Below are 13,302 nucleotides of genomic sequence, written 5' to 3' on the forward strand. Positions count from 1 at the left end.
TAATATTATATAGGTGAGTGTATACATAATGTGTACAAAGTTTGTTTGTTAGTTCTAGTGATAAAGGCCTATACATATCTACACATAGCTTATATATATATATATATATATATATATATATATATATATATATATATATATATATATATATATAAATTTTGAAACTGATTTGAGCTTCAATTTTAATCATATTCTTCCTGCTTCCTTACTGTGCATGTAACTGAGATAAGAACTATAAAAAAAAACTATAAACGCATTGGTGCCAGGAAGCTACTGATACCGAACAAGGAAATGCAGCTCATGAAAATAGATATGCGTAAGCGAAACAAAAGAGACATTATGCATGACCACTGTACAAATAAACACAGTATTTTCACTTAAAGTAATATCAAAACAAAATATTCAGTGACACATGTTGGTAAGCAAACCCAAAACATATATATTCTTTATGTTTTTTTGGGCATTGTGCCTTCAGTAGTTAAAATAACTACACAGATCTACACAGGAAACAGTGTCAGTGGTAGTGGATTCATGCCCATGGTAAAAGATGAGGTACTGTATGTTTTGGATAAGCAGTTCAATACCTTTTTCTCTTACTTTCTGCTGCTCTATAGTTTATTCTTGAATGTTTGTTTTGACATAATGGTCTTACAGGCATTTTTGATGCATCTAAGGTCAAAAGTGCATTCTTTCTTTTTTAAGGGTGTACAAAATATATGTTTTGTCCCAATTCGTTTATGCTCTCTTGTGATTGTGTATTGATTTGTCAGCATAATAATGGATGAATTCATAAGAATTCATAATGAATTCAGCACTTTCTTGCCTATAATTGCAAATGACAGCAGTAATTTAACTACACACACACAATAGTCAGTGACAAACCCAAAACATGTTTGTTTTGTATGGTTCTTTGGGCAATAATGATACTTTGGGTGAAATAAGGAGAAATAAGACATACCTTTTCATCAAACAGTTAAGCAGTCAATTGTCCAGTTATGTTGGTCAAATTTATTAATATACATTGTTGGTTTTCATCATTGTATATTAATACTGAAAACATTCAAATTATGACCGAACAAATATGGAATTATGTAGTTAACTAAAATGTGCTAAATAACCCATAATATTTTATATTTTAAATTGTTCAAAGTAGCCACCTATTGCTTTGATGACAGATTTGCACACTCTTGGTATTCTCTCAGTCAGCCTAAAGAGGTTGTCACCTCTTGAAAGAGTTTTCAGAAGTGTTGACTATTTGTTTGCTGCTTTTCCTTTAATCTCCAGTCCAAATCATCCTAAACCATCTCAGTTAAATTCAGAGCAGGTGATTGTGCGAGAAAGGCCATCTGATGGCACAGTCCAACACTCTCCTTCTTGAACAAATAGCTCTTACATAAGACTAGAATAACCTTAATGATGATCCAACTAAGTGCAAACCAGATGGGATGGCATGTCGCTGCAAAATACTCTGGTAGCCATGCTGGTTATTCCTTGTGTTTCTTGGCATAAGCAAGCCTCTTCGGCTTGTCCTCCTGAAGTAATGGTTTATTTGCTTCAGTTTGACCTGACTTATGCAGTATTCTCTGAACAGTTGGTGTTGAAATATGTCTGCCACTTTGCTCCTGATGTGGGCTCTAATCTAAGGTGCTGTAAATTAGTTGTTTCTATGGCTGGTAATGAAATAAACTTATCCTCTGCAGCAGAGGTAGCTTTCTGACTTTCTGTCCTGGGATGGTCCTAAAATTCATCATAGTGATTGATGTTTCTGCACTTCTTAAAGTAGTTTCTTAAAGTAATGATGGACTGTCTTTTATCTCTACTTACTGTAACTTAGTGTTTCTTGCAATTATATGTATTTAGACAATAGTAGTTAGTTGTAAATGCTCTACTACAACTACTGACTCTGTACACACCCTTTTCTCTTCACAAGACAACTGATGGTCTAAAGCATATTAAGAAGCAAGAAATGTCCCAAATGAACTCTTGACAAGGCACAACTGTGAAATGAAACCATTTTCAGGTTTAATCTTGATAAAAAAAATACGATAATTGTGCCAAGCTGTCATCAAAGCTAACTGTAGCTACTTTGGATAGTTTAAAATATAAAACATATTTTCAGTTGTTTGACAGTTTTTTGTTTACTAAATAATTCCATATATGTTCTTTCATAGTTTGGATGTTTCAATACTGATGTACAATGCTGAAAATAATAAAAATAAAGAGAAAAAACTATGAAGATAATACTGGTGGTGTAAAAAGTATAAATGTGCGGCCTGTGGATTAATATGCCAAAAGTAGATCAGTAGTTAAGGCTCTGGGTTGCTGTTTGAAAGTTTGGGGGTTTAAACCCCAGTATTGCCAATTTCTAGGCCCTTAAGCAAGGCCCTTAACCCTCTGACCAACTAAGAAACTTTGATAAGACTCACAGAAAATTGTTTAGGGACGCTATTAAGAGGCCTACAGCAACATTTTTGGTGCATATTTTGGTTGCTTTCTATATGCGATTTCCTGCATTCTAGAGTGGAGTTCAAACGATAGTAGATTTTATCGATACGGGTTTGAATCATCTAGTTTGAATCATACTTGGTGATAACTCGATTAATCAACACTCCATATAAAAAAGAAATGAACTTTATTACAAAAATAATAATTATAAAAAATTAATCACTATTACATAGCGCTATGAGAATAAAGTCGCAATTGCGAGAATAAAGTAAAAATTCTAAGAATAAAGTCAAGATTAAGAGAATAAATTTTAATAGATTTTGGAATGTGCTTATGGATATTTGTGTTATCATCCACAAGGGTAATTCAAAAGGCAGGTACTGATGTAGGTGAGGTGAGGAGATCTGGGGTGCAGTCAGCCTTCCAATTCATCCCAAAGGTGTTCAGTAGGGATGAGATCAGAGCTCTATAGCAGGTTACTCAAGATCTTCATTTTCAAAGCATGCAAACAATATGTTCAAGGAGCCTATTTTTTGCACAAGGGCATTGCCATGCTGGAACAGGTTTGGGTTCAAGTGAATGCAAAATTGTATCATAGTGCATTTAAAGACATCCTGTACAATTAAGTGCCTCCAGCTTTTTGGTAACAGTTTGAAAAAAGAACCACATATAGCAGGAAAGTTCAGGTGACCAAATCATTTTGGCAATGTAGCGTATATCCAAAACCAAGTTGAAATGCTTAGGTTACATTTGTAAAAGGTATCTATGGGCAAATGACATCAAATAACATCACATCAAAGGACACCATACTCACTGTAAAACATGGTGGTGGCAGAATCCTTTGAGGCTGCATTTCTTCAGCAGAACTGTAAGTGAAGGGAATCATGAAAAGCTCTATGCACCTGCCAGTATTGCAACTACAGATGATTTGTCTTTGTGTCATTTTTTTTTTTTTTTGTAAAAACAAAACCTGCTGATTTAAAACAGAGGTGCAAACATAAATATGTTTGGGCTTGCAAAAGTGAAAGCAGTAAAAAGTCCACATTTCAAGAAGAGTCATGTTCAGAGAGATAAGCCACACCCTCCATCAGAATGTAAAAGTGCATGTTTTGATCTTTCTCAGACATACTCTCACAGCTAATGCTTATGGACTTTTTGAAATCCCCTGAATCAAGTAGCCTTTTCTTCTGGATGAATTTGGAAATTTTTACATCTGACCAACATGACCTCGTCAGCAACAGGTAAAAAAAAAAGGATTTCTTTTCCAATTTCCTTTGCAAAAACAGTCTGAGGAAACCTCTAAAGAAATTGTTAAAAAATAATTTGTACTGCTTGTAATTGTACAAACTTTAAACATGCAAACACATGCAATTTGAATATTGTGCAGCTTTCTTATTTCTAAGTCTATGCATCAAATAATAACAGATTGTGAGAACCAAAACTGCAGCTTTGTGTTAAGAAGCTTGCATGGTTAGACCACTTCCTGTTTACCATTCAAATGTCAACACTGTGTGCATGCATGTAACTTGTTGGCAATGTCTATTACTTTATGTCAAGCTCTCAATTTTCTTAATTATGTATGATTGTGTAATTTCTAGATTGATTAGTTTGTAAATAGTGTGTGATTAGCAGGCATGAGTACTGGAATTTATTTCAGTCCACAGAAAAAGAAGTGTTTCACTTCCACTTAGAATATTTTGGGACATTCTAGTATACAAAAAAACATTTCAGTATTAGAGTAACTTTTATGAGTAGCTACATATTAGCAGCACACACACACTTTTCTTGTTCTTTGTTTATTCTGGGTTTTCACCCAGAGGCAACAATCAGTGTTATTACTCTTTTAATGTACATAATAATAGAGTAATAAGAGCTTCAACAAGTTTTTGACTAGAAAATGTCCTGTCAATTTTTACAGAAGAAATCAGCATTGGGGCTTTCCTCAGTCAAATCAGTCTGGGAAATCCACGCAAAGAAAAGAAAAATAAAAGGCTCTGCAGATCAGAACCTTTTCTTAAACCAAGAATGGTAATAAACAGTAACAATCTACGAATAATTTGTAAACTAACAACAAGTATCCAACACATCATACATGCATTTATCATATTTAATAAACATAAGTTTGGCGTGTCAAGAAAGTAAAAATATAATTTAATCAACTATAATTAAACTATTACAATTTATTTTCTAGACGAAGTTTATACGTCAGAAGATATTGTATGCTGTGGCAAATTTTAAGGTGAGTTCAGTTTGGAAAGGAAATTCTGTACTTTATTTGTGATTCTTGACTCTTGACTCATTCCTTTTTCTAACAGTTCTAACATTAAGAGAAGGTACATTATTGTGTACATTATAGTTATGCTTTTTGGTGTCACAATAATCTGACTGGTTTGTTGTTTGCTTATTTAGCACAATAAAATAAATTGTGAACATTTTCCATTTTTCCAGAACTCTTTAAAGAGACCACAAAATGACCCACAACAACTATATTCTTCAATTGTGGAGTCTGTAAAGTTACTCACAGTAACTGAGAGTTTCAAGTGCAACAGGTAAAATAATTAACTGTAATAAAACTTAATACACTTTGCTCACCAGGTTTTTGTTGTCATTTTGTTGGTGAAAATACAAAGGTGATTCCTGCTTCAATAACACAACCATTAAAATAATTATAGCCACTATAAATGTTCAGCATGATCAAAGTACAGTTGTCAGATTATAGTATATAGCTGTTACAGGGGGGAAATGAAAAGAAAACATTCAAAATAATAATAATGGAATAGTCATATGATAATTAATGTTCTATGTTGTTTACAACACTGAAAACCTTTTGACAGCTTCCTCTTGAACACACTGTCGTGGAAACAAAATGTAAAAAAAGTTTCTATGAGCTTTAAATGATTAACTTGTTGCTGTTTATGTCACATAGTAAATTGACAATGTATATATTTCTCTTCATCTAGAGCCTACAATTTCTCAAAGAGGAGAAAACTATTGTGTCGCAAGATTCTCCCAAACCTGGAGACAAAATACAGATGCCCAACACAAGTAAAATCATAGGAATCCTACAACAAAAAAAACTGTGAGGTCAGAGCAGTCATGTGTGATTGGAGATATGATCTGTGATGAATTTGATAAAATTTTCATGTGTTCTTCTGCAGTGTGTAATCAAATGACCTCTTTGTCATTCCAGACACCACGCCATAAACAGTCTGTTAAAAGTGAAAATATTTCTAAAGAAAGAGGTGAGATTAAAAGCACTGTGTTGCTCACATTTTCTGAAATCATAATGATGGGGCTGTAATGGCATTTGTTATTCTGGAGTTCTGTGATTTAAAGTTGAAATAGAGTTTTTGTCACTGGATAAAAAATATTATTTTTTTTTTTTGAATGGCAAAACCTCACAAAACCATTAGGTATTGCATGTGAACTTTCCATTATGTAAAACACCTGTGTATCTACATGATATTTGAACACCAACTGATGTTTTTATTCAAAGTTTTTTTTTTTAATACTAGCATTAACACTGTTGCATTATTGTTTGTCCGTTCCAGCCAATGTGATTCTGGATCCAAACACTGCGAATCCCTCTCTTGTGCTGTCTTCAGATGGACGCTCTGTGAGAACAGAGACCCACAGCGAGTTTAAATCCAAACGAATCACCATGAATACCAAAAAAAATACAAACATCAGTATAATGCCTGGACATGTGTCCAAGCCAAAGAGGGTTACAACAAAGGCAAACATTACTGGGAGGTAGATGTAAAGGGGAAAAATGATTGGAGAATAGGTGTAGTGAAAGAGTCTGCTCCACGCGATGGCTTTAGTAAACTAAACACAGCTACAGGATATTGGACTCTGCGTCTGCAGTTTTGCTGTCTCATGGCTCTGACTGAACCAGTCACTAAACTCAATCAGGCACCACCTTCTAAAATAGGAGTACATCTGGACTATGAGGAAGGGAAGCTTACTTTATATGATGCAAAGAATAGAAAACATATTTACACATTTGAAGAAGAATTTAGAGAGACAGTTTACCCTGTGTTTGGAACTGTGGAGACAGAAAAACCTTTGAGGATTATCTAAATTTCACTTTTAAATGTATATTTAACTATAGGGGACAAGTTGACATCATAATCAATGGAACCCAAACTTACCATTTGTGTCAAGCATGCAATATTGTGCATTATTGTAAATAAATGCTGTAAATAATTGCAATTTAATTTTCAATTTATAATGTAAATAATAGTAAATCTGTAAATGTTGTTTAATGTATCACCAGGGTTCTGGAGGAAAGTTGTCTCATTTCGTTGTGTACTCCGTCAGTTATATATGGTAGAAATCCCAATAAAAGCTTCTTGATTTAACTTTATTATGAATAAACACTACAGTCGTCATACTTTGTAAATTCTTTTCACAGAGAGCAGAAAATGTCCTGCACCCTCTAATGGGTAACAGTACCAAATACAAATATCCAAATAGAAGATTTATTACAAAAGAAATAAAAATATATGATGTTGGAAGACCCTTAGGACAAATTTTAAATGTAATGTATTTGTAAATGAGCTCTTAATGCTAACACATACATTAAGGTCGCTTCATACACCTTAAATGAACATTATTTACTACTTATTACACAGATCCCTATATTTGCATATAAACAGACACACACACACACACACACACACACACACACACACACACACACACACACACACACACACACACACACACACACACACACACACACACACACACACACATGTCTTACCTTTCTTTCTTATCTTAAATGTCTGGTAGTTTGGGTCCAACTGCCAACTAAGGAATCCAGTTAAGAAACTCTGATAAGACAGAGAAAACTGTTTCGGGACACTATTAAGATGCCAACAGCAACATTGTCTGTGCTGCCATAATTCCTGGCATATTTAAGTTGCTTCCTATATGTGATTTCCTGCATTCTAGAGAAGAGATCAAGTGATAGTGGATTTTACCGATTTGAATCATCTAGTTTAAATCATACTTGGTGATGACCGATTAGTCCACACTCCATGTAAAAAACGATTTAACTTTATTACAAAAATAATAATAATAAAAAAATAAATCACTATTACATATCACTATGAGAATAAATTCGAAATTGCGAGAATAAAGTCATAGCACTGAAGAATAAAGTAAATATTACGAAAATAAATTTTTAGCTCCTCGAGAATATAGTCAAGATTACCAGAATAAATTTTGAATAGATTTTGGAGTGTGCTTATGGATATTTGTGTTCATTAACCACAAGGAAAGGCAGGTACTGATGTGGGTGAGGTGAGGAGGCCTGGGTTACAGTCAACATTCCAATTCATACCAAAGGAGTTCAGTAGGGATGAGATCAGAGCTCTATAGCAGGCCACTCAAGATGTTACTCTCCAAAGCATGTGAACTATATGTTCAAGGTGCTCACTTTGTGCACAGGGGCATTGCCATGCTGGAACAGGTTTGGGTTTCAAAGTTCAAGTAAATGTAAAATTTTATTATAGCGCATTTAAAGACGTCGTGTATAATTGAGTGTCTCCAGCTTTGTGGTAACAGTTTAGAAAAGAACCACATATAGCAGGAAAGGTCAGGTGACCCAATACTTTTGGCAATATAGTGTATATCCAAAACCATTTGAAAAGCATGTAAAGTTCAAGATAAAATGTTTAGGATACAACTGTAAAGGATATCTTTGAGCAAATTACATCAAATAACACAACATCAAAGAACTCCATGCTCACTGTAAAACATGGTGGTGGCAGCATCATTTTTGAGGCTGCATTTCTTCAGCAGAACTGGGGCTTTTTGTAGGTAAAGGGAATCATGAATATCTCTATGCACCAGCCAGTATTGCACCTACATATGATTTGTCTTTGTGTCATTTTTTGTAAAAGCAAAACCTGCTGATTTAAAATAGAGGTATATGCAAATATGATAAATATGTTTGGGCTTGCAAAAGTGAAAGCAGTAAAAAGTCCACATTTCAAGAAGAGTCATGTTCAGAGAGATAAGCCACACCCTCCATCAGAATGTGAAAAACAAGTGCATGTTTTGATCTTATTTAGACATACTCTGGCAGCTAATAGACTTTTTGAAAATGCTCTGAATCATGTAGCCATTTATTCTGGATGAATTTGGAAATTTTTACATCTGACCAACATGACCTTGTCAGCAACAGGTAAAAAAAAAAAAAAAACAGGATTTTATTTTTTAATTTCCTCTGCAGAAACAGTCTGAGGAAACCTCTAAAGAAATGGTTAAAAATAATTTGTACTGCTTGTAATTGTGCAAACTTTAAAAGAGCAAACACATGCAATTTGAATATTGTTCTTATTTCTAAGTCTATGCATCAAATAATAACAGATTGTGAGAACCAAAACTGTGCAGCTTTCTATTTAAGAGAGTGTTAAGAAGCTTGCGTGGTCAGACCACTGCCTATTTAACATTGAAATGTCAACACTGTGATATCAAATTACGAAGCAAAAACAAGTGTGTGAGACTTATGCACAGAAACCTTTGAGTGTGTCTGTGTGTGCACATGTAACTTATTGGCAATGTCTATTATTTTATGTCAAGTTAATGTTCTTAATCTTGTATGATTGTATAATTTCTAGATTGATTAGTTTGTAAATAGTGTGTGATTAGCAGGCATGAGTACTAGAATCTATTTCAGTCTACAGAAAACTTTTTTAGCATATTTTGGGAAATTGTAGTATACATTTCAGTATTAGAGTAACTTTTATGAGTAGCTACATATTAGCAGCGCACTCACACTGTTCTTGTTCTTTGTTTATTCTGGGTTTATTCTTCAACCAGAGGCAACAATCAGTGTTATTTCTCTTTTTATGTACATAATAATAGAGTAATAAGAGCTTCAACAAGTTTTTGACTAGAAAATGTCCTGTCATCTTTTACAGAAGAAATCAGCATTGGGGCTTTCCTCAGTCAAACCAGTCTGGGAAATCCACGCAAAGAAAAGAAAAATAAAAGGCTCTGCAGATCAGAACCTTTTATTAAACCAAACCTGGTAATAAACAGTAACAATCTACAAATAATTTGTAAACTAAGTATTCAACAATCATACATGCATTTATCATATTTAATAAACACAAGGTTGGAATGTCAAGAAAGTAAAAATATAATTTATACAACTATAACTAAACTATTACAATTTATTTTCTAGACAAAGTTTATACATCAGAAGATATTGTATGCTGTTGCAAATTTTAAGGTGAGTTCAGTTTGGAAAAAAAATTCTGTACTTTATTTGTGATTCTTGACTCATTCTAATTTCTAACAGTTCTAACATTAAGAGCAGTTAAATGATTGTGTACATTATAGTGCTGCTTTTTGGTGTTAGAATAATCTGACTGGTTTGTTGTTTTCTTATTTAGCACAATAAAATAAATTGTGAACATTTTCCATTTTTTCAGAACTCTTTAAAGAGACCAAAAAATGACCCACAACAACTATATTCTTCAATTTTGGAGTCTATAATATCCCTCACAGTAACTGAAAGTTTCAAGCAACAGGTAAAATAATTAACTGCATTAAAACTCACTACACTTTGCTCACCAGGTTTATTGTTGTTGGGGGACTGATTGACAACACTGAAAAACAATTTGACAGCTTCCTATTTAACAAACTGTCATGGGAATGTAAAAAAGTTTCCCCAAGCTTTAAATGATTCACCTTTTGCTGTTTATGTCACATAGTAAATTGACAATGTATATATTTCTCTTCATCTAGAGCCTACAAATTTTCATGTGTTCTTCTGCAGTGTGTACTAAAATTACCTCTTTGTTTTCCAGCCACCACGCCAAAAACAGTCTGTTAGAAGTGAAAATATTACTGAAGAAAGAGGTGAGATTAAAAGTCTTTTTCAAAGCACTTTGTTGCTCACATTTTCTGAAATCATAATGATGGAGCTGTAATGTCATTTGTTATTTTGGAGTTCTGTGATTTGAAGTTGAAATAGAGTGTTATTTCATCACTGGATAAAAAAGTTGGTCAACTGAACTGTCATTGTGAAATTATCAGGGTTTAAATTGATTTAATCATTTATGTCAATAATTTGTGTAATCACGTTTTTTCATTTTCCAGTTGGTTCAATTTCCAAGAAAGGTCAGTACTAATTGTAACATAAGATTTCAATGTTTAACACAGCTGATTGAACCACTGTATTAACAATTATGATGAATATGTTTCTTTTTTTAGAATGGAAAATCCTCAAAAATACATCAGGTATTGCATTTGAACTTTCCATTATGCAAAAAACCTGCGTATCTTCATGATATTTGAACACCAACTGAAGTTTTTTCTAAAAATACTAGCATTAACACTGTTGCATTATTGTTTGCCCGTCCCAGCCAATGTGATTCTGGATCCAAAAACTGCAAATCCCTCTCTTGTGCTGTCTTTCGATGGACGCTCTTTGAGAACAGAGACCCAAAGAGAGTTTCAGTCCAAACGGAATCATGATGAATACCAAAAAAAATACAAACATCAGTATAATGCCTGGACATGTGTCCAAGCTAAAGAGGGTTACAACAAAGGCAAGCATTACTGGGAGGTAGATGTAAAGGGGAAAAATGATTGGAGAATAGGTGTAGTGAAAGAGTCTGCTCCACGCAATGGCTTTAGTAAACTAAACACAGCTACAGGATATTGGACTCTGCGTCTGCAGTTTTGCCGTCTCATGGCTCTGACTGAACCAGTCACTAAACTCAATCAGGCACCACCTTCTAAAATAGGAGAACATCTGGATTATGAAGAAGGGAAGCTTACTTTCTATAATGCAGAGAATAGAAAACATATTTACACATTTAAAGAAGAATTTAGAGAGACAGTTTACCCTGTGTTTGGAACTGTGGAGACAGAAAAACCTTTGAGGATTATCTAAATTTCACTTTTAAATGTAAATTTAACTATAGGGGACAAGCTGACATCATAAACATTAACTGGTAGGGGGAACCCAAACCTACCATTTTTGTCAAGCATGCAATATTGTGCATTATTGTAAATAAATGCTGTAAATAATTTCATAAATGTAATTTGCAAATAATAATGGAAATAATTGTAAAGTCACTCTGCACAAGGCTCTCTGTAAATTTAGTATAATGTAGCACCAGGGTTCTGGAGGAATGTTGTCTCATTTCACTGTGTACTCTATCAGCTATATGTAGAAATCACAATGAAAGCTTCTTGGCTTGACTTTATTCTGAATAAACACACTACAATCAGCATGCTTTGTAAATTGTAAATTTAAAAAATGTCCTGTAGCCTCCAATGGGTGATAGTAGTGTTTTTGAAGAAAATACTAATATCCAAATGGAAGATTTATAACAAAAGAAATAAAAAAAATATGATGTTGGAAGACTCATGACATATTTGAAATGTAAATGTATCTGTTAATAAGTTCTTAATGCTAACACATACATTAAGGTCTCTTTATACACCTTAAATAAACATTATTTACTACAGAGATTACTTACAAATCTCTCTCTCTCTCTCTCTCTCTCTCTCTCTCTCTCTCTCTCTCTCTCTATATATATATATATATCCAGTGGAACCTCAGCGCTCGCGACCTCGCATGCTCGCGACTTTCATTCCGACCGGCGACTCTCGTTCAGATCGGCTCGTGAGCAACCGCGAGCTGCTCAAAACGCTAGTTTTAACATTTCTAATCAAGGATTATCTCATTAAAATTGTCTAATAATTAAGTGTTATGGAGTGAAATATTGTTATTTACTCATTTACATCGATTTCGTATAGTGTTCTTTGGGTTTTACTGGGTTGGAAGGGGCGTATCAAAAGGTCGCGAAAATTCTGAACTCGCGACCGGTCTTGGTCCCTAACCCTCACGAGCTCGAGGTTCCACTGTATGTGTATATATATATATATATATATATACATACAGTGAGAGTTAGGGACCAAGACCGGTCGCGAGTTAATATATATATATATATATATATATATATATATATATATATATATATATATATATATATATATATAAATACGTATATATATATATATATATATATATATATATATATATATATATATATATATATATATATATATATATATATATATAACGAAAAACAGCTAATATTGTGTCCTCTGAAGTCATTTGGAATTAAAACATACCTTTTGGGTCTTTTTATTTTATACTGTATATAATTTTTTTTAACTAAATGTTATTTTAATATAAAACTATGAAGTATTTGGTCAAAAAATGTATACCTGTACTATTCATGAATGCCATTATCTAATCCGCCAATCATTTAACAGTATTGCATTGCATTGAAGCCTGCTGTTAGGAATCCACCTCCCACGCCCCCTTCGGCCGATGTCTTGCCTCCGCTCTCCCACCTGGGGCTCATTCATCACTCATCACCAGCTCCTATATAAACCCCTTACCTTCACTCACCCACTGTCTGTTCTACTCGCTTATGTGGGAGAACTTTCCAGGACTCCTTGCGTAGATGATCTACATGCCCGTGAGCACTGTTGCGATCTCAACCCCTCCGAGACCGCACAGATCTCCCTTTCCAAAGGACATTCCATTTACCTTTAAGTTTCAGTCACTATTGCTCGTTTTTTGGTTTATTTCATGATTCTGTGTACCTCCTTTTCACTACTCTGGTTTTTGCTTCCGTCACTCCGTAACCCTGACACCTGCAATCACATCATCATGAAGAAAAATGTGATCTCAGTGATTGTGACTGTTTTATTATTGTTGGTGCAAAACAAGTGAAAGATCTAAATCTGAACATAAAATGAAGACCAACGTGTTTTATTTTATCTGTAGTATCTATGAAAACTTTTTTCTTT

The 13,302-nt window shown here is 33.8% G+C and overlaps 1 protein-coding gene across 4 annotated transcripts; it reads left to right on the forward strand.

Annotated features, from left to right (window-relative positions):
* Positions 1-528: 528 nt before the first annotated feature.
* Positions 529-11,836, forward strand: si:dkey-18p12.4 (SPRY_PRY_C-I_1 domain-containing protein). 4 transcript variants are annotated; one of them, XR_006924796.1, is made up of 8 exons: positions 529-552; positions 3,569-3,686; positions 4,364-4,473; positions 4,637-4,684; positions 4,894-4,994; positions 5,406-5,529; positions 5,636-5,687; positions 5,997-6,144. XR_006924796.1 is itself a non-coding variant. In XM_046842483.1 (8 exons), exons 1-8 carry the CDS (start codon positions 3,668-3,670, stop codon positions 11,363-11,365), a joined length of 909 nt encoding a protein of 302 aa, XP_046698439.1. In that variant the 5' UTR covers positions 3,572-3,667; the 3' UTR covers positions 11,366-11,836. The 4 variants fall into 4 exon arrangements, 2 of the variants coding, with proteins under 2 accessions (XP_046698439.1, XP_046698434.1); XM_046842483.1 differs by lacking the exons at positions 529-552; positions 4,364-4,473; positions 4,637-4,684; ... (2 more) ...; positions 5,636-5,687; positions 5,997-6,144 and adding exons at positions 9,381-9,490; positions 9,647-9,694; positions 9,897-9,995; ... (2 more) ...; positions 10,681-10,707; positions 10,833-11,836 and having other exon boundaries at positions 3,572-3,686; XM_046842478.1 differs by lacking the exons at positions 529-552; positions 3,569-3,686; positions 4,364-4,473; ... (3 more) ...; positions 5,636-5,687; positions 5,997-6,144 and adding exons at positions 8,492-8,641; positions 9,381-9,490; positions 9,647-9,694; ... (3 more) ...; positions 10,681-10,707; positions 10,833-11,836.
* The last annotated feature ends 1,466 nt before the right edge of the window (positions 11,837-13,302 follow it).

The sequence above is a fragment of the Silurus meridionalis genome, chromosome 3 (assembly GCF_014805685.1).
Source record: "Silurus meridionalis isolate SWU-2019-XX chromosome 3, ASM1480568v1, whole genome shotgun sequence".
Classification (NCBI taxonomy): domain Eukaryota; kingdom Metazoa; phylum Chordata; class Actinopteri; order Siluriformes; family Siluridae; genus Silurus; species Silurus meridionalis.